This window comes from Cebidichthys violaceus, unplaced genomic scaffold, assembly GCF_023349555.1.
Source record: "Cebidichthys violaceus isolate CVI_PGR_0920_01 unplaced genomic scaffold, fCebVio1.0.p SCAF_11, whole genome shotgun sequence".
NCBI lineage: Eukaryota > Metazoa > Chordata > Actinopteri > Perciformes > Stichaeidae > Cebidichthys > Cebidichthys violaceus.
In genome coordinates, this window is record NW_027176274.1 from 8055330 (window position 1) to 8077119 (window position 21790).

The following is a 21790-nucleotide window of genomic DNA, read 5'->3' on the forward strand; positions in this document are numbered from 1 at the left end:
GATACACTTTACCAATGCTGATGTGTGCATCCCTTTTGCACAACCCCAGCCATCTTTTGGGAGTGTTGTGTGACAATCACGCCAAAAAATGATGTCTAGAGACCTTTCCTAAAATAACTAAAATATAAAAAAATATGATCAGCAACAACTGTATATTAACATGTAAAAAAAAGACAGCAGTGATCTTTGCTGTCAGTGCATTTGTATTTATAGAATCCTTGATCAATTAAACTGAAAGCTCAGTTTACCAATTTGTTTTACAATTTTTATTTCAGCTTACCATATTTACGTGGATCCTTGTTTGCTGGAAGATTGGAGCGTAGGATGAGATTGCTGAGGCTGTTTAAGTATGCTGGCATTGTGTGGTGGCCCTCTGGGTTGAACCAGACCTAAACCCATGCAAGCACAAACAAAGACATGCACAGAAACCATCACTTGCACTGCTACAGACAGTTTCTCTACAGTTTTCAATGTTTTGAAACCAAGGCTTTAAAGATACTTATTATAGTCAAACTTTAGGATATGATGTTATGTTTTAACTTTAACTTTCAACTCATCAATGCAGCGATTAAAGTGATGACGAGACAGGCAGCAGGGAAGAGGGAGACAAAGTTACCTTAGACAGAGTACGGTTTTTGGGCACCGCCGTTAGGTCCATCTGTAAGTCAGGAGGGAGTGGCATGCCGAAAGTAAAGCCACCATATCTGAAACCATACCAAAAAATTACATATACATCCAAACAAAGAGCTTTGAATAGTGCTACGAAAGACACTGTGTTTGTTTTCATTTTAATCAAATATCTACCTGCAGATGATGGTGAAAATCATCAGAGCCCACATCCAAAGCATCTTTAGGCATTTAGTACAAGGTAGTAAATGCCTAAAGATGGAATTTTTTGCAGTCAACAGCTAATTAGATTTCTGCAAATCCTTGTTTTCAATATAATACACTGTCCTTGCAAGTGCAAGATTGCTAGTTTTAACTATCCAAAGCTTCCCAGTTGGCTGTCATATATTATTTACTGAAAGGGAAAAGGAAGTCTTTAAATGGACACTTGGAAAATCACTATATTTTGTCGTTCGGGTCAATCGTCTACTCTGAATTAAAAACATATTGAGCCCCATACATTATTTGCTAACTATCTCAAACCAAATTAACTCATCAAACTGATGTAATAATATGAAATTCAATTCATAAATGGGAAATAATATGTAAACTAACTACTTGGATTCTCTTGAAACATCGCCTCATAAGGTTGATGCAATAAGAACCATTGATTAGCACTCAATGTGGCAACATTAACCAAACGTGAACACAGGTTGCATTCACCTGTTCCTGATGAAGTCATTTGCTGTGGCCACTAGGTAGTTCTCCACATTGATGCCACTCAGGTTATACACAATATGAGATGAATGGATCTTCTTATGGGGGGGCTGGAAGTTGTCTCGATCACAAATCTGCAGTGTAGTGAAGAGACAAACACATTACTCTCACCCTTTTTCACAGAAGACACATTCATGTATAGAAACACAGACGCAAAACACACAACACAACTCACTCGCACGGGCACACACACACACACACACACACACACACACACACACACACACACACACACACTGTTTTCAGTGACCCAGTCTCACCTGTTCCTGACGGGTGCATTTACAGACACTAAATGCTTTGGAGCTGTTCCCTCTGGAACTCCAGTTGTTTGTGCTTCCTGTGCAGGCCCTTAAAAGGAAAAATTCACAAAGTGAAATGGTGGCTCAGTGGAATGATGGACGTCTGCAGTGCACGATAATGCCACAAGATTATACCTAGACTCAGCCCCAGAACACATCCGGAACCTGACTTGATATGATTGCTTGCATCACTGCTAAAAACGTGAGTGCATATGCTGGCAAAATCTGTAAACATTCATACAGCAGCTGTGAGCTTTCATGGATTTTGTGAGATCAGGACCTAAATATTTTCACTGATATCAATTGAAAACTGTTTCAAAAGCTGTTTAATATGTGCTGTAATATTGTATTGTGTGAAATTTACTTGAGTGGGTTGATGTCCAACTCCCCACATTTTGTTTTCTGCCAAATGCTTTCAGGGACACTTTGTGCAGATCAAAAAGAGACGGTAACAATAGCCGTGCTCTTGTACACACAGATAAAAGACCTGCTACTTCAGATATAAATTGGTCAAAAAACATGACGATAGTCTCTGGACCTTACATTTTCTGTATATGTAGCACTCAGCACCCTTTCAGTCATTGTCATGTTGTGATTATAGACATCATGAACAAAACATGCAATCTCCTTAGCACCACAGGACCTGTTATTCTCTCTCTCTCTCTCTCTCTCTCTCTCTCTCTCTCTCTCTCTCTCTCTCTCTCTCTCTCTCTCTCTCTCTCTCTCTCTCTCTCTCTCTCTCTCTCTCTCTCTCTCTCTCTCTCTCTCTCTCTCTCTCTCTCCCCATTTCTTTTTTATTCGGCAGAGCATTTTAAAATGCCTCCGAGGTCTGGTTCATGAGTGCCAACATTGATTTAAGTGCCTGTAAGGGGGAAATCTCCCCTATAAACACACGGCGTTTATGGAATACAAAGCAGAATCCTCCTGCGGGCTTTCAGCCACATACGTTGAGCTGAGCAGCAGGAAAATAGGGAGAAAGGACATGAGAGAGACCAGGGAGAGAGAGAGCGGCAGGAATTGGACGGAGGAAGAAAGGTAAAATCAAACAAGGTGAAGGACGAGGCACGAAAAGAATGACAATGAGTGAAATATGAAAATACCGTACATGTGGAAAAGGGTAGAATGCATAGGGAAACTGAGCACGGGTACCCAGACTATCACTGACACATTTAGTATTTTCAGGGGGGGAAAAGCTGGCATTTGAGTTGTGATTACGTACGGGTTATCGGACTTGTCGAGGCAGGCGTTATCGATCCCAGGCAATGACATCATGGTGTCCTTCAGCTTGGTGGAGTTGGGATTTTGGTTACTATGGAATCAGAAAACAAACAGTCAGAGGTTACACAGGCATTTAAGTGAACTACACCATAACTACAACAATGCTAAATACATTTACTCAAAACAAAAGGTTGTTTCATAAGGCTCCAACATGGCAGAAGGGGTTGAACTTTATTGATTTATTCAAAGCAATCTTGATGACTGGGGTTTCAAGGTTGGCATTCATCAAGGTTTCCTTGTGGAGAAGCTGGTATAAGATCAATTTACTAACTCACAATATTGTCAATAAAGTCACCATGGGGACACCGTCTGTGACTCTAATAATATTACTGTGGGGAACAGTACAGATAAAGAGAGAGGACATTTCATTTGCTACTTTACATTTAAGAGGATGGTTTTTTGTATTTGATCCTTCCCTTGCCTTTTAATGCACTCATTAATAAACATTCAGATCATTGCATTTGCATTGTTCATACAGCAAAGTCTGAAAACACAGTGCTTTGAGAAAGTTCATAAAATATGAGACGACTACCTATAACCTTCCGAAACACAAAACTATTATGAATCTCTTTTAAAATGAATATTATTTTTTAATCACTTTTGTATATCAAGCTGAAGAAGAAGACTTGGAAGAGCATCCATACGGCCTTTGATATGGATTGGCACCTCTTTTCTCTCTTGCTACATAACCCTTGATCAAACAATAGCGCTTCTCGAGAATGAAGACATCTTGCAACCTCCTGACGCTCTTAATCTCTATCCCTTTGATCTCACATCTCATCCGTCTTCATCACAATCATCTCTTTCCCTCGCGTTCTCACTCTCTCGCTCTCCTTAAGGACTGTCTGCCCTTCAACAAACTGCAGCTTCAAATTAATTTTATAACAAGTGAGACACGTCGTGCCCCGCAAATGATGAAGGAACCCAACGGAACAATCAAGCGACAAGTTGCTTCAAAGTTGCAGGAGTGTCGCAGTTAGCGGCTCTTTGGTTTCAAAAAATTTGATATTTTACTATAGTGCATCCTTCAAGCTGAACAGTAGGATTTTTGTAAATACAACATCCTCCAAGCTTTTGCCACAAACCTAAGAAGTCAGTTACAGTATAACAGAGATGTCACTTGAGATATACACAACCGTGATGATGTGTTTGTAGCCTTTTCCATAATTCATCACATTTATACAGTAAAACGTTTGGAGTAGTTTCCTGATATTGCTCAAACAAATTACGTCAAAATTAGCTTGGAAAAGACTCATTTTTTCAGGGACACTGGTGTGATTATTTGTTGCCACCTGAGTCTCATGGACATTTATCTCGCCATGTCAAATTAATTGAAACAAAAGAACAGAGCTTCAGAGTTCGATTGAACCGCTCCAAACATGCTTGGTGTAAAATCACCCTTGTTTGCTTCTGTGGCCTCCCCTCCCTCCCTTGTATTTCCTTTGCCATGGAGACTGACCTGAAGAAAGAGTTGCTCTGTACAAAGTCGTAAAGCGCAGGGCTGAGCTCCAGCTCAGGATAGTGATGCAGGTCGTTCCTGACTGAGCCCAGACCCATCGCAAACACCATGAACAGAACAGGGAGCAGAATCTGGGAGATCAGGCCCTTCCAGTCTCTGCGGCTGTGGTGGAACCTCTTGATCAGAATGGCTACCATCTGCTGCCATGCCAGGGCCATGCCGCGCGCCACGGATGGACCGGTAAGCTCTGGAACACATGGGAGAGGAAATTGTGACAGGATTTAATCAATTCTGTTCCGTCTGCTTTTTTCTCTTCAGAGCACACTGAGCTAAAGGTTAACGGGTAGATTGGATCACAAAAGATGTCAGTGCAATCCGTCAAAATGTAGAAGATGTTGAACTACTGTAGGTCAACTGAGTAAGTATACTTCAAATATCTTAGCTTAACTTTGAAAATCTAAAATAGAAAAAAAAAAGTAGCATTTGAACTACAAACTGCCCTCAGACTATAGTCTTACATTCCCCTTGGAGATTTTAAAGCTTTATTAACTGATTTGTTTATGATCATCTTGTTTACTATGTAGTTGTGTTGTTTCTGTTTTGCTGATTGTGTTCTTGTGAATGTTTCTTGTTCCCAGGTCTGTCTTGGAAAATTAGATGTCACTGCAATGAGACTGCCTGATTAAATAAAGATTGAATCAAAATTAAAAATAGCAGCTTTACAAAGTTTTCCAACATGCATCCTTTTACTCACTGATACTGTCTCCAAAGCTGGAGATGCTTCCACTGGGGTCTGAAGGGAAGCTGTCAATGGAATCAGTGTCAGAAATCGTCTCTGAGATAGACAGGGGGATGTTCTCAGTCTCAGCTTCTGTGTTTCCATGAGTCAACTGGAGAAACACCTACACAGACAAAAACAAAACATGAGCATCTGTGTATGTCGAAAAGTAAACCACAAAAATGCTACGGCTTGTGATTATGCTTATGTGTCAATATGATCAAGTTTATCAGCACTGCTTTTTTACTATTTTTACACAGGCTTACCTCCTCTAGGGTGGTGTCAGAGATGCCATAGCCCCCCAGCTGTAGGGCGTCCAGGTTGGAGTCCAGCGCGGTCAGGAGGGAGCGGTATGAGGAGGCGTTGGATGAGGTAAAGGGGGGCAGTGAGTAGACCAGGTCACCCCCCAGGGCCTCCTTCAGTCGAGCTTCTGGTACATGAGCTTGGATGAAGAACTTCAGCTCAGCATTGTCAATCCGCTCAGATTCTAAGTTCTGCATCTGCAGATAGGAAAGCAGGAACAGATTATGACATGATTTATTATCAACATTACACAGCTTTACTTTGCACAACTAGAAATCATCTGCCGGTGGCTTCAAATATATTATTTGTGTATGCTCTACCGTTCTACCCTTGCCAACATCATCCATTTCAGTTTTTTTGCTACACAGAAAAGGCGTTTGATACAGCCTAAAACAGAAAAAGAAAACAGCCAAAATAGAGAATAGAGAAGGGAATTTCAGTTTTGACCACAATATGAAACTGGCATATACAGCACTCTATGGAATGGAAGGATTCTTTTCAATTTGATAAGACGTCAAAAATTGAAATAGCTACATTAGGAAAGCAGTATACGATATATTATCCTGAAAAAAGTATGAGCCAGTTTGCAGCAGGCAGCAGAGAATTATTTGTGTTGAATTTAGCCTATTTAACAGTTTTCCAATATATATGATATAAATCACACTATTGCAATATGTATTGTGTGCAACTCTAGTGTCTAATGTGGCAGAAATAAAACCAATAATTTATTTACACATGAACAGGCCAGCTCCCCCATTATAATATATATTATAGTGTATTGGGGAATGTTGCTTTTTATGCTGGCTGTGCATTGTCATTGTTAAGAGAAAGAGTAAAATGCATTAGATATAGTTTACTCTCTCACTTCTAAGATAACGGTTGTGGCCTACAATCACTCAACCTCAATTTATGGTAAAATGTGAACACCGAGCACCAGGGAAACATGGGTTATTTGACAAGTTTAAAACAAATGTCCCAAACATTGTGTCTGTATGCCTGTCAGGATGAATACCTTCTTGGTGAGAGTGAGTTTGTAGCCCTGACCCAGCTTGTCTTTCAGGTGGAAGGGGGATCCGCAGCATTTTAAACCTCCTTTCTCCAGGAAGGCGATGCGGTCGCTCAGTACTTCAGCCTCATCCAGGTGGTGGGTGGACATGATGACGGTGCGATCTGCAGGACACACACATAAAACAATCTGCATTATTTGTGTGTGGATCATTATACCATTCCCTAACCCATAACGACAACTCAAATGGAAGCTAAAGGGCACAGTGTCAGTATAAAGAAACGTAATACATGATCCAGTGATTCAATGTCAGTAAAATGCCCACAGTGAGATTATCTTCACCAGCCATGGTAATCTGTTGAGCTCTGTAGGAGTTTTACATTTTGGTGGAACAACACAGAAGCCATATTTAGATGTATAATGGAAAAGTTATTTTCCTTATTTTCCTATCCTAGTGAGTTCACATTGGCCTTTTAAGTGTAGCTGCAGACATACACACACATATGCAACAACACACAATCAAATAAACAACTAAAAATCAGACATCACAACGACAAAGTCACACACAAGCAGCGTCGTGCACAAGGAAATCATCAGAGAAAAAGGCGCGCAAACAGCAAGCAATGAAGAAAGTTTATTTTGAAACAGATTCCCCTGGCACCAAAATCTCACTAACATCTGAGACAGGGCCAATTACGCAGGATATTTTTCCACAGCTACAATTATATGACATTTAGCAGTCTCCCTGCCATTGCTGCAGCAACTCTAAAACAGCCTGAAGAAAAAATACTGGATTTCTTTTTGGTTAATTATATGCTAAATTTAAAGTCAGAGGCATGAACAAGAAAAAGCCCTCCAGGGTCTGCTTCCGGTTCCTGCTCTTCTACTCCTGTCCCTCTTAGGAAATAAGGAGTGGGAGGCGTCTTCAGTGGAAAACACTAGAGCTACAGAGTTTGGAGTGCCTGTGCCATGTGAGTGTGTGCACTGCAGAATGGGAATTTGAATATTTTTGTACACAGATTAGACAATAATGAAGTTGTCTATGTCTGATTGGATGAACATGACACAATGTGATTAATTACTCATCAGCAGTTATTCATGTAAACCCCTTACACTGATTAGTTTCTAATGTTACATACTGTTAAATAAGTAAGTAAATAAAACATTTTTCTAAACCACATTTAAAAACCAAGGTGCTTCACAGGTGAACGTAAAATATAACAAGAAGACAAAACAAAAGTGCAACACAAAACCATTGGAGTTATAAGTTGTAAAAACCCATGCCAATAAAGTTTTTAAAAAAAGAAGCTTTTGTGTGACCCAGTCTCAGCTATTTTGACCTGAAAAGCACTGTGGTGGCGTGGCGTGTGTGGGCTCAGCTGCAGAGGGGACAGAGTGGGGGAGTGGTTCAGGGAACGGTGCCGAGAAGAGACTTAATTAGGTGCAGCGCAGCTGAAATGGATCCTAAATTGTCTAACTCTCTGATGTATTTAAACTCTAGTAGAGACGGAGCTCAGCAAGAGCCACAGACTGGCAGTGGGACGTAAAGGACAGCAGACCTCACCAAACTCCCGCGGCGTGTGCTCGGAGGCAAGGCAGGAGAGCACACAGTCTGGTCCAGTCTGATTTTGTGAGAAAATAAAGAACGTTTTGAAACACTATTCGACTGTCTGCCGGCATCATTGTGCTCCCAGGACCCACCGTGGTAGCAAGAGGTTGTTACAAGCACAAACTCCCTTTTTTCTTAAGCCTGGCCTTTGGAACTTTTCAAAACATTTGGTTTGGGGTCTTTGTGCAGAATAAGGAGTTACAAGATCATAAATATATAGCAGAGACAAACATGGGGGGCTTAACAGTAATAAGGAAAATGAATTCCAAAAGAAATGGGAATCAATATAATTCAGTCAGGGCTGGTGAGATATGCTCTCTGAGTGTTTGTCAGAAGCCTTGCTGCTGCATTATGCACCAACTGTCGATGAGTAATTGCAGCATGATTGAGGCAGTAGTACATAATGAATTGCAGTAGTCAAGGAGAGAGGAAATTAAAGCGTGAATAAGGCGCAAATAAGTTGTTCAACAATGATTCTGGAGAGCGCCAGTCTGACAGACAACACTTCTGGTTTATATGAATATTTCTGAGCTTCTAGATTTCTGGTTGAGTATTTTAAGCTAGTGGTTAGAGGCTGTTTAGTCTTTGATGACAGCAAGGCAACACTGCAGGGAATCCAGATTGCTATGATTTTCAAGACTAAACTAAAGTAACAGATAATATGGCCATGGGTTAGCAGATACAGACATACATACAGACACAGATACAAACTGAACACAATCGGGCCAAGTATCAAGCCTTGCAGGACCCCACGTGACATAACAGGAGAGAATACTTTGCTTGTTTTGTTCAGTTATTTTTTCTTCTTCTTCTGCTATTTCTTCCTGTTACTCTTATCATTATCATCATTATTATTAGTGATAACAGTAATAGTACAAGTGGTTATAGTAATAACAGCAGTAGTAGTAGCTATACCTTTAAGTTCAATGGAGAGTTTTTGAAATGAAATTAACCGGAATACTTTTTTAGTGTTGAATGTGTGTGTATGTCTGAGAGACTCACGTTTCTTGTACTGGAGAACAATGTCCCAGATGTTGCGCCTGGAGCAGGGATCAACTCCAGTAGTGGGTTCATCCAAAACCACCAAGCGAGAGCCCCCTATGAAGGCAATGGAGATTGACAGCTTGCGCTTCATGCCGCCTGACAGGGTGCCCACCCGCTTGTGTCTGTGTGCGTACATGCCTGTCTCCTCTAGGATCCTGTCAAGGGAGTCAATGAAAAGCATTTAACAAGGAGCTCATGTCACTTATATACTTTTTATGTGCATTACAACCCAGTTTCTGAGTTATACTTCCATCCGTTCTATCAGTAACCGAGCGGGGGTTTCTCAACTACAGGAACCAGTGGAGAGGTTCAGTTTCTTGCCTCTAAGTTGAGGCTTATTACTGCTCCTCTAGTCATGCAAAAACCCTCCAGAAATAGTTTCACGATGCAACTGGGGGTTCAACCCATATATGCTTTATGCCACAGAATGATTGTTCCTGTAAGCCTCGGAACAAAGAAGAAGAAAAGGAACAAAAAGGCATAAAATAAAATATATAAAAAATTCTTATGGAAAATGTGAACTTGAAATGGGGAAGAAATATTAAATATTAACATGTTCAGACAACAATAGCATTCTTAACCTGCATTCAATGGCAGTAGAAGCGATATATTTCACAGCTGAGATGCTAAAGTGGGGGCTAATTTCAAGGATAGAAAGTGTAACAATTATTTTATCAACACAGATGGAATTCTTGCATTAATGCCTATAATACCTGTAAATTACAGGAAGTAAATATATCTGAATATAACTTGTAATCTTTAAAAATGTCCCCTGTGTAACCAGTGACTGTTAAGCACTGGCTACTATTCACTGTTAAACTCTCATGTCCTCTGACCTTATTACCTTTCTATTGGCGGAACATGACATTGGTGGAGCAATAGAAGTCTATTTCATTATGTCTTTTATCAAAACAGGTTATAAAATGAAACCACTGCTACATTATGCAGAACCCTTGACAATATCTTTAAGACACAGTGCATTATGATATTGAGCATGCTCTCCCTGTAACGGATGATCGGTCACTCACTCGCGGACTTGTTCATGCAGCTCCTTGCATGACCAGTGTGGGGCCTTGATCTGGCCGTAGAGCAGCAGGTGCTCCTTGGTGGTCATGTGGTCAAAGAGGACGTCATATTGCATGCAAACCCCCAGCTCTCTGCGAACTTCATCGATGTTGGTCTGCATGTCTCTGCCGTAAACCTCAATGGTGCCCGAAGATGGTGGGAAAAGGCCAGTCAGGAGAGACCTAAGCACAAAGTATGATCATTTACAATGAGTGAGTTAATTCTGTTTTTGGTTATTGCATGTTTCATCTTTGGGAAAAAGTCTATATTATAAAAAAAAATCCCTTTCATTTGCTCTTTTTTGTCCTTTCTCCCAGGGAACTTTCCTGTTAAAAAATGATTTATTGGTCCTAAGAATATTAAAGGCCATGGAATCCCTTCTTGGTTTAGTTTTTTTTTAATATTGTTGAATCTTATTCGCTGATGCATTCATTGTGCGCTGTTCTGGATAAGAGCATCAGCAAAATTCGTCAAATTTAAAATGTAAATGTAAGTGCTCCAGTAAATGAAAACCTGTAATGCTAATCTCTAAAACGGTGCATTAGCTGTGCCAGATTTGGACAAAACAATCCCCCTGTCAGCAGAGGACCCCTTAAAAGGGTCTGTTGATTTAAGGGACGCACAAATCAAATTTAAAAGACACTTCATTCAGTATATGAATTGTTATATGTTATATGCATTTGAATTCATCTTACAACTAGCTGATACAGTGGAAATAGATAAATATTGTGCCACACATACATGGTGGTGGTCTTCCCGGCTCCATTGTGACCAAGCAGTGAGGTGACATGGCCCTCGTAGAAGGAAACATTAAGGTTTTGAATTGCTTCTCGGTTGCCATAGATCTTGCTGAGACCATGGAGGGCAACGCCCACTGGGAGCTCTGAGAAATCTTCCCCAGCCTGAAAGGAAAGAGTGCTCTGGCCTAAGAGAAACATGGAGAGAGAAGCAACCTGTAAATCAAACTCACAGGGGACAGGAATTTAATGAAGAGTGAGGGTGAAATATAAATGTAGGAAGGTGTTGGGGTTAGCAAAAAAAAAAAAAATGACATGAAAGGAAAGACATCATGTTCTTGCTTCAAAACACAACACCGGAGGAGACAGCATTGCTTTTTGTTATCTGCTGCGAGATAGTACAATGTCGTTTTTTTTTTCCTGTACCTTTTCCCTTGTCGTCGGCGAAGACTGGCTGGTTTTTCTGCATTATGTTGGTAAAGAGGAGTCCTCCGCCCACCTTACTGTTTGACTTAACGCAACAGCACAGGTCGGTCCAGAAGGAAGCCTTGAAGGGGAAGTACCATGGGGCAGGGATGCCGTACTTTCCTGAAGGGTAAAAAAGGAACCCAAGACTTCTAATTATTACATGACACACTGCTTAGAAACATGAAAAAATGAGTTATCCTTCAAATAAAAACATTTCCACAGTGACAAGATGCTAGCATTATGGTCCTTCTACTCTGAATACTTTACTAATATAGCTAGAGAGCTAGTATTATCACTCTAATGCTAATATTGTCATGCTATGTGCTAATACTGCCATTACGCTGACCTGACAAAGACGAGTTGGTACACTGTTAGATTGACAAAAGTAGAATCCAACAAAGTAAAGCTAATCCAAACAAACTGTGTTCGATGTTCTAAAATGAATACCGACCAATAAAATCTAATTTAATCCTTCTAGATTAGATTAATGAGGACTATTTGGCTCTTCACGCATGCATTTGTACAGCAAATTAGCAAATACAAATTCTCTGATCAACCTTTCACTAGAATTAACTGGATGGAGAAGTGAATCCCAATGGTTTGAAAAAGTGTTGAACTATTTTAAGTATCCGGACTAGATCATTCTGCTTGAAGTTTTAAAGCCTTGTATGATTTTACAGTTTACCTGGGAGGACCATGCGGATGTAAGCCCCGATGATGAAGTAGAGGATGGAGTCGATGAGCAGCAGCCAGCACAGCCAACCGAACGAAGATTTGTCTCCAGCTATGGGCGAGGTGTATGAGTTGCTCCATTGAATGCCTGAGGAGGTCAACAGAAGATTTAACTAGCTTCCCACTGACTGAAGTAGCTTATATTTCAAAGAGATCATGTTTGATGCATGCAGATGTCTACACATACCTTCTCCTTGGGACTCGTACCGAGAGATATATTGGCTGGCATGACTAAAACAGGTGGGGGAAAACAAACCCTGTAGGAAAATGAGAGAGCAATTATAGTTTACAGTGAGAGAAGCAGCAAAAAAAGAACAAAAAACATATCTACTGTTTTCAGACAATGCCTTTCCATAAAACCTCTCTTCTATGGTCTTGACAACCTTGTGTAGTACAAAGTGATATACCTTTCTCATCATGATATGAAAAGTTTTGTTCAATGCAAATGAGGCTTTAGATGTACGCAAGTGATGTTATTATGTTATTAATGATCATATCAGACAGCAAACACCAAAATAAAAAAATAAAGTATGTATTAAGTAAATGTGCACAACTTGTTTCAGCATAAGAAGGCAGGTAAACTGTGCTCTGCAAACAGAAATATTTGTAAACTGTCAGTTTGCTCTGCACTAAAATGCTACGCATGCCAAAATGAAAAATAAAACCTTGCAATGGAAAACAACTGCAGGCTAAAGTCACTGTTTACGCAGACAATTTCATAAAGTAACTGCCTTTTTAAGGCTGCAGCATTATATTTTGAATCATAATGTTAATAAAATAGTTTTATTGGATAGAGTAAATAAAAAAATTTGGAATACAATGAAATTACTTTGTATCCTTTCTTATCTCTCCCTTCAATTCTTAGTAGTTCATTATTGTTTTTTAACATATATAATCACAGTATATATCACAGTACTAGTACTTCATTAATATACATGAGTCATGACAGAGGAGGTTCCTCACCAGGGCGGCCTTGTGGGAAAAGGTGAGTTTTGTCTCCACAGCCACGACCACGATGAAGGGGAAGAAGCAGAAGATGTAAAAGAGGCTTGCACTCAGGCCGGCGATGTAAGTCTTGTCAAAGAAGGAGCTGACTAGGTAACTGAAGGACAGGATGCTCAAAGCGTAGTCGCAAAGGTACAAGAAAAGGAGGAAGCCGTCACTGTTGGGCAGAATGCTGCCGTACTTCAGCACCATCGTGATGAAGAAGCTGGTCAACACCAAGTAAGCGGTGCACTCCAAGAACCAAGCAAAGAAGTGGCTGAGTGGGTTGACTCCCATCATTTTCATGTACTGTGGGAAAAGCAAGAATAGCAATGGATGGGAAAACACAGAAAAACAGTAAACAATACAGTTTCTGTGCTTGCTTGCTTGCCAATGGTGCTTATGAATGTTTACAGCAAACCTGGAGGGTCTAGGGGAGGAAGAGTTAACATGTGAGGCTCTGCTTATCACACTGGCAACCGTTCATTAAAAAAAATTTTGTAATGTCAATGAATGTGAATGTACATTTAAAAAAGAAACACAAAAAGACATGGACAGTATCATTACACAGCATCTTAGAAACCCAGAAGTCAGTGGCAGGTTTGATCTCTTTTCAAGTGAAAAAAAACAGGATTACCTCATGCAGCCTCAGCTCTCTCTCATGTACCAGTTTCTTCACAAAATCAGCCACGAACAGCACCCAGGCTATCATCATCATCAGAGGGAAGACAAAAGCGATGGCCTCCAGGAACCTGGGGAATACAGAGGTGCGAGCTGTCAGTCAAATTTCTAGAAAACCTAACGTCCAATCACTGTCAACAACAGCGGATGAAAAGGCCTATCATTCAGTCACTGGCTTGACAGAGAGACAGAGATGAAGAGTGGAAGAACAATATCGAAGGGCGGTTTGGAGATTGTTGACAGCCGTGTTCTGATCCTCTTATTATTTCCGCAAAATAAATGCCTCTCCGTTTCATTTTTGTATTTCTTTACTTAATCATATCTGGAGCCTGATACATACGAATTCAGTGCTTGCTGTTTTTCATACTACACAGTTATATTGCACAGCTCATTTCAGAAATTGTTTTTGCTGAGTAATAAATCAGAACGACAGAAAGGTGAGGTTCAACGTATCTTATAGTCAGAAGGCAGCCAGCCAGAGACAGTGGCCCGCTGGAGCTCCTTAGATGAGATACCAGCAGTAGAGGGCAAGCACAACCATAGGCATTACAGTCCAGCGTGATTTGTTGGAAACAATGTTGTGTATAGATGCACAAGTTAAAGCCATTTTTTTAAATTAGATGTATACTACAGAGATGAGAGGTGTTCCTGAATAGCTTGAAGGGTGTTTGAGCGTATGCGTGTATGGTCTTCAAAGATGAATGCACAATAAAAGTGAATATTCATGCACATGGTGCGGAGCCAATTATAATGGGAAAGATTCCTGTGAATGACTACTTACTGTCAGTCCCAAGTGGCAAATGAATAATGAGAGAGCATGCATTATTCCACATCAATGCCTGTACTTCCCCTCAGAGACGCTGAGGATCCTTTCACGTTTCTATGCATGCATTCCATACGGGAGCATGCTCATACTGTATGTGTGTGTGCATGTTTGCATGTATGAGTGTGCAACCATGTATTCAGGAGACTCACTCATCCCGAAGGTGGCAGGGATAAGGGAAGGGCTGCAGCTGGACGGCCGGCTCTGTGACTCTCTGTCCAGTCTGGGTCTCAATGATGGCCCGATCGATGTTCTCCTGAAGGTAGACAAAGCCTCGGTTGTAGCGCAGCGTCAGCCCGGCCGAGATGTGGTTGTCCTTGTAAAATAAAGGTTCCCGGACTCTGTCGGTACGCATGACGTTGTCCATGTGCATGCGGATAGTGTAGCTGACTTTGGGAGGCAGGGAGGATGAGTCCTCGTCTTTGGGAAGCTTGAAGATGACACCTTAAAGACAGATTGCAGCATCTCACTACACACTCTTTATACTCACAAAATTCAAAGACCAGAGTAGCTCTTATGTTCCTTGTCCTAGATAAACTGTTGCAGAGTCAGTTCTCCTGTAAGCGTCCTCACTTCAACTCATTATCAACAAAGAAGACCCTTTTAGAGGAAGTTTGATAAGGTGGACACTTTGTATCCGTTGTACTTTTTATGTCACATGTTTGGCTTATAAACCTTGGTGTTATCTTACCTACAAACTCTGCTCTTTCCAAACAAAGCTTGTACCATTACACCCAAAATTGACTCACTTGCGTAGAGATCACGGTTTTTGGCAAGGTCCTGAGCTACAGTGTTGAGCTCGTCGGCAGAGTCGTAGCCACGGTAACGGTCAAACATGATACAGGAGGAGATGTTCACCATCAGGCTTGACAAGGTGGTGATCTGGTTCATTATGTGTTTGTTTTTCTCCAGCATGACGGTCATGTTAGCTTTGGAAAAAAAGATATTTAGAAATTTACTGACAGGGTTAAAGAAACTGAGTGCAGTTTCAGATTGGATTGCTGTAAATTAAATTTGCGGTGTCTGTTTAATGTCACGGCTTGTTATTTTATATGTTAAGTGAGAAAGAAATATGGCCTGACAATAACATGTAATCTAACTAAATACCTATACGTCAAAGTCAGACCTTGTGGAAAAAAAGACTGACATGCACAATCACATCAAGGAGAGACGCCTTAAGAAATGCATGTTGAAATGAGTGCAATGCTTCCTTTAAACCTAAGAAGCAGTCCTATTTTCTGATAGCGTGGATATTTTACAAGCAATAAGTGAGGGAGGAATGTAAAGGTAAGCCTGGTATCTGCAGCTTACAAAAGTAAGACCTTCAAATGCTCACTCACAGAAGTTGCTGAGCGTCTCCTTCATTCTGCCGACATTGATGTCAGTCTGCATCTCAATGAAATTCTCAACAAAGGAATTGCCAAGGGAATTCTGACAGGAGGGGAGAGAGAGTGGGAGAGACGATGCACAACATCAATATTCTGCTGCTGAAACTCGTCGCAGACCACTGCAAAGTTTATCTCCAGAATTTCAGTGAGCCGACAGCGAGCCAGGGAGGATAATTAGATATACAGGAGACAGAGTTTTTTGTACCTGCAGCATTGGCAAAGTGTGGGTGAGAATTTCGGCAGACTTTATGATGTAGTTGGAGGACTCAATCCAGTCCTCGGAATACTTCCTAAGATTCGCAAATTCCTGCAAGGTGGCGTTGGCCTGGACAGAGAAAGGACAAGGACGAGAGCATGTGAAATGGTTGGGTATCAGTAAGGTTTCATAACCTGCTGTGTGTGTGTGTATGTATGTGTATATGTACAGTTGTGGTCAAAAGTTTACATACACTTGTAAAGAACATAATGTCATGGCTCTCTTGAGTTTCCAGTTATTTCTATTTATACAACTGATTTTTCTCTGATAGAGTGATTGGAACAGATACTTCTTTGTCACAAAAAACATTCATGAAGTTTGGTTCTTTCATGACTTTATTATGGGTTAACAGAAAAAGTGACAAAATCTGCTGGGTCAAAAATATACATACAGCAACATGAATTAGCAATTTTGGTGACTTAGAAAGTTTTGTCAATGAAATGAGCTTCATAGCATGGCCTCTTAACTTCTTGTGAGTGATTATGAGTGACTACAACTGGTGACTTCTCTGAGGCCATTTAAATAGGGCTCATTGGATACAAATGCCCACAAACGCTACAATGGGAAAGTCAAAGGAGCTCAGCATGGATCTGAAAAAGCGAATCATTGACTTGAACAAGTCAGGAAAGTCACTTGGAGCCATTTCAAAGCAGCTGCAGGTCCCAAGAGCAACAGTGCAAACAATTGTTTGCAAGTATAAAGTGCATGGCACTGTTTTGTCACTGCCATGATCAGGAAGAAAACGCAAGCTATCACCTGCTGCTGAGAGAAAATTGGTCAGGAGGGTGAAGAGTTAACCGAGAACCACCAAAAAGCAGATCTGCCAAGAATTAGAAGCTGCTGGAACACAGGTGTCAGTGTCCACAGTCAAGCGTGTTTTGCATCTCCATGGACTGAGAGGCTGCCGTGCAAGAAGGAAGCCCTTGCTCCAAAAGCGGCACCTTAAGGCTCGACTGAAGTTTGCTGCTGATCACATGGACACAGATAAGACCTTCTGGACGAAAGTTCTGTGGTCAGACGAAACAAAAATCAAGCCGTTTGGCCACAATGCCCAGCAATATGTTTGGAGGAGAAAAGGTGAGGCCTTTAACCCCAAGAACACCATGCCTACCGTCAAGCACGGTGGTGGTAGTATTATGCTGTGGGGCTGTTTTGCTGCCAATGGAACTGGTGCTTTACAGAGAGTAAATGGGATAATGAAGAAGGAGGATTACCTTCAAATTCTTCAAGATAACCTAAAATCATCAGCCCGAAGGTTGGGTCTTGGGCGCAGTTGGGTGTTCCAACAGGACAATGACCCCAAACACACATCAAAAGTGGTAATGGAATGGCTAAATCAGGCTAGAATTAGGGTTTTAGAATGGCCTTCCCAAAGTCCTGACTTAAAATCCCATTGAGAACATGTGGACAATGCTGAAGAAACAAGTCCATGTCAGAAAGCCATCAAATTTAACTGAACTGCACCAATTCTGTCAAGAGGACTGGTCAAAGATTCAACAAGAAGCTTGCCAGAAGCTTGTGGATGGCTACCAAAAGCGCCTAATTGAAGTGAAAATGGCCAAGGGACATGTAACCAAATATTAGCACTGCTGTATGTATATTTTTGACCCAGCAGATTTGATCACTTTTTCTGTTAACCCATAATAAAGTCATGAAAGAACCAAACTTCATGAATGTTTTTTGTGACAAAGAAGTATCTGTTCCAATCACTCTATCAGAGAAAAATCAGAGTTGTAGAAATAACGGGGAAACTCAAGAGAGCCATGACATTATGTTCTTTACAAGTGTATGTAAACTTTTGACCACAACTGTGTGTGTGTGTGTGTGTGTGTGTGTGTGTGTGTGTGTGTGTGTGTGTGTGTGTGTGTGTGTGTGTGTGTGTGTGGCTTGCTCAAAATATAATCACAGTAGAAGATGGTGGTGCATACAAATATGTGTATACTCCCTGCAACACACAATTTCTTGCTTACTAAAAGTCAGTCGGGGTGCATGAAGACTACAGAGGTAACTGTCGCTTAGAGGAGGTAGAAATAAAAGCGGTAAAAACCTCTGTAAATGCGTGACAAAGTCAGACGAGGGCTTTCGGAGGATTTAGAACATGAAGTTCATAAAGGTCATGAAGGTATTAAACCTTAGAGAAGATGGCTGTGATACGTTTGAGTATGTACCTTCTCCATTATGGCCCTGGTGACAGGTGTGTCAGGGGTATACAGAATTTGTCCCATCAGCATTGGTTTGAGGAAGGCCCAGGCGATGGCTCCTCCAGTGGTATTGACCATGTCCAGGTACATGTTCATACAGAAGGGAGCTACATGAGAAAAGACGAGAGCAGAACCATTAGACAAACAGTATTTATGTTTTTATTGGCAAGTTTTTCATGAAAATATTTAGGCAGTTTGAGGATCACTTTTTAGGTTGGATGATAAGAAAAATAAAATAAAAAAAAAAGTGAGCAAGTCTTGAGGGAGAAAAGTTGGTGAAGATTTTTCGCCATTATTGGATTTCCTTAAAGCAGCTGGCTAGCTACTAGCTAGAATTCTGTGTCACTTTTGAGTTTTGAATTTTCACTGTCTGTGAGCATGAGAAGTGTCCACCCATATTCAATATAAGGCCAGTTGTTAATGATACTCTACTCTGTTATTGCCAATTTTAGGATTTAGGCTTATCGACGCGAGGAAAACGTTTCTCTTCTTCTCTGTGATGTGCTACAGTACATGTAACTTATTTTGATTGTGTATATCTTGTAGTAAGATAACAACCGTGAATGATTCTGATAGCAAAGAAATACTATAAAAAAGACTGAATAACAAGACCAAAGATACAGTTCAAAATGAACATACTGGCACTTGTTGGAATCTTGAACCTCTCAATCATCTGCTCCCTCTGGTGCTGGTCAGAGAAGGAGGAGTTTGACTCTGGCATGATGGGGAGTTTTGAGATTCCCAGCAGAGCCAGGATTCCTTTATTGCACAACGCTCGAGAGAGGGTGACAAAGGTCGCTTTGCTGGAGATGGTGGACCTCTTTCCTCTCACCATCTGGGGAAAAACAAATTGAAACTTTTGTTACTTTATGATTTTCATGAATTCAAAATTGAATATGTGTCATGCAAATGGCAATACAAAACTGAAAGCCTTTAAAAAAAACATTTAAAACAAGCATCAGCAAGGAAATGTGAAAGTTGTATGTAAGCAGTATGGTCACAGGGATATTTTTGAGCAATGAAACCGCATTCCTTAATTTGACCTATCACACAAAGATTGATAACACAAGATTACACTGTGTGTAATGCACTGCACAGTAGCATAGACTATATACCTGGTGAAATTCGCTGTTGGCCATCAGGTTGAGGTCTTGGATGGAGAGCATGAAGGTTTGAAGCTGACCCACAGCAGGAATAATTGTGTCCATCATGTTGGTTATAACCTCAGCAATCTGGAGCATAGCTCCCATCAGGCTCTGCAGTTCTTCAGACAAAACCCTCTGAAAGACAGTAACCAGCATTCAAACATGTGTCTTTTTAACTTTTATTTTGGTGTTTTCCGGATAAAGAAAAAAATTGAAAATTGGAAGATGGGTTGGTATGAGCCACACATTGGTACAGAGCAGGGTTTTTAACTATCTACACAGTAGGTTACATCCCTTAGATTATGTTGTCAATTTCTCCATACAGTGTTTTTCATTGAGAATTACAATGCAGTTGTCTTGTTATTCCAAAAATGTTCCTTGGAATGGGTTAAAAAAACAGCCCCAAAATATATTAAAGGATGAAAGGGGTCTGCTATTGTTTAACCACACTGTCAATACATATATATTTAAATGGATAATATACAAGGTCTGTTTTCATTGTCTTCGTAGCAGGACCATAATTAGATTTCTGTATTCTGATGATGATGATTTGTGATCCAAACTACAAGTTATTTAATAGCAGGGGAGTCTCATTTGAAGTCAAATCTGCTGTGCAAATCAGAAAGTATTTGGACTTTTGTTTGTTCAATTTATATCCAGACTATGAGAAAAGCAGTTTCAGAAAGGACACCAATTTGGGTACACTTCTCTGTGGGTTTCTCAGAGTAAGCAAAATGTCATCTTGTTTCCAAATCCCCAATCAAAGTCCCATTAATCTCTGGATCCTCCCTTATTGCCTGAGCTAGAGGTTATATATAGAATGCAAAAAATGGTGGAGCTAAGTGGGCAACTTTGGTGACACCTAATGTGATGGTTAGGGATTGGTGCGCATTAATTCTTATTCTTGCGGTTTTAATTTCCTCACGGTGACAGCTATTTTTTTTTTCTTTTATCTCTAGTCTTTACAAGTGCATTAGATTTTTTTAATGACTAGATACACTTTTTATGATTAAACTAAGTACATGTTGCACTTGAAATATAAAAGAGGCCTATTACAGATGCCTGTTGTTAATTCTTTTTTTTTTTTAAATTACTGTATTGAGGTATTAGTTTTGGAGATGGACAGTTTTCTTAGATCAAAAGGAAAAACATCAGTTATGTGTGAGGGAGCTTTGTCTAGTGAACATTTTTTTTGGACAAAAGCATTTCTCTCTTTCTAACATGTTCCTCAAACAAAAACCCTGTGGCATCAAACATGTTTGTGACAGCCCAACAAAAACGATTGCTTTAGCCATTCAGCCATTACAGAAGAACGTGCATTCACCACTTTCGCTCATTTTCTGGTATTTTGACAGATAAAGAAAAAAAAGCATTCACTTTTGAAGAAACTGTAACATGTTTTGTTTTTTCTTTTGACAAAAGACTCAATCTGAAATCAGTCTTACTCTGTAGATGAGTTTCTCCATGTTGAGATGGCGAGCCATCAGCAGTGAGAAGCTGTACCACTGTTCTACAGACAAGGAGCAGAGGAACACGTCTGTCTTTTTCATTTTCAAAGCTGCTGCGGAGTTGCAATGACGTAAGTTGACCAACCAGGACAGGATCTGTTTCAAAAGCATTAAGAGAGTATGGAAACAGTTAATACCGGCAACAGAAACACATGAGAAAGTATGTCGTGCAAAGAACAGACAGGCATAACCATTGCTACTTTCAGAGTGTTCACCTGAGGCTTTATATGGTAAATGGGCTTCCAAATCCCTGTGCTAGTGTGGCAACCTGGTGGGTTTGATTTCTCCTCTATTTAGTGAAAACAACATGTAGCAAGTCAATCCCTCTGCTCTGAATGCTGGGCAAGAATGGTGGGCAAGAATGCATAGATGCTGAGACAATGGTGAAGATTTGGGAAAAGTAAAATATGGGAAAGACAATTATGGCAATTATGGAAATACGTTTGGTCCAATTAAAGGGATGTGTTTGAGATACATAGGTCAGCTACTGTACAACCTTATCTAGTGTTGTTATTTTACCTGTGTAGTGTTCAGACAATAAGGCGTTACCACCACCGGATAAACTCTTTAAAGATATTTTGTGCTTACTTTTTGCAACATAATCTGCAGTGTACTAACTAGCATAACTAGCAAGTGGACAGCA

At 40.4% G+C, this 21790-nt stretch overlaps 1 protein-coding gene across 1 annotated transcript in view; it reads right to left on the minus strand.

Moving 5' to 3' along the window:
* abca12 (ATP-binding cassette, sub-family A (ABC1), member 12) overlaps positions 1-21790 on the minus strand; it is a 51289-nt gene that overhangs the window by 14540 nt on the left and 14959 nt on the right. The window contains exons 16-40 of the mRNA XM_068733996.1: positions 21085-21243; positions 19610-19774; positions 19134-19329; positions 18462-18601; positions 16243-16362; positions 15990-16080; positions 15399-15578; positions 14802-15093; positions 13783-13897; positions 13125-13454; positions 12349-12418; positions 12115-12249; positions 11388-11549; positions 10966-11149; positions 10188-10406; positions 9118-9314; positions 6513-6670; positions 5464-5697; positions 5174-5321; positions 4420-4666; positions 2902-2991; positions 1644-1731; positions 1330-1457; positions 617-704; positions 281-389 (exon numbers count right to left, since the gene is read on the minus strand). Of these exons, the coding sequence (XP_068590097.1) occupies positions 281-389; positions 617-704; positions 1330-1457; positions 1644-1731; positions 2902-2991; positions 4420-4666; positions 5174-5321; positions 5464-5697; positions 6513-6670; positions 9118-9314; positions 10188-10406; positions 10966-11149; positions 11388-11549; positions 12115-12249; positions 12349-12418; positions 13125-13454; positions 13783-13897; positions 14802-15093; positions 15399-15578; positions 15990-16080; positions 16243-16362; positions 18462-18601; positions 19134-19329; positions 19610-19774; positions 21085-21243 (4045 nt within the window). The remainder of the gene's footprint in view (positions 1-280; positions 390-616; positions 705-1329; positions 1458-1643; positions 1732-2901; positions 2992-4419; positions 4667-5173; positions 5322-5463; positions 5698-6512; positions 6671-9117; positions 9315-10187; positions 10407-10965; positions 11150-11387; positions 11550-12114; positions 12250-12348; positions 12419-13124; positions 13455-13782; positions 13898-14801; positions 15094-15398; positions 15579-15989; positions 16081-16242; positions 16363-18461; positions 18602-19133; positions 19330-19609; positions 19775-21084; positions 21244-21790) is intronic.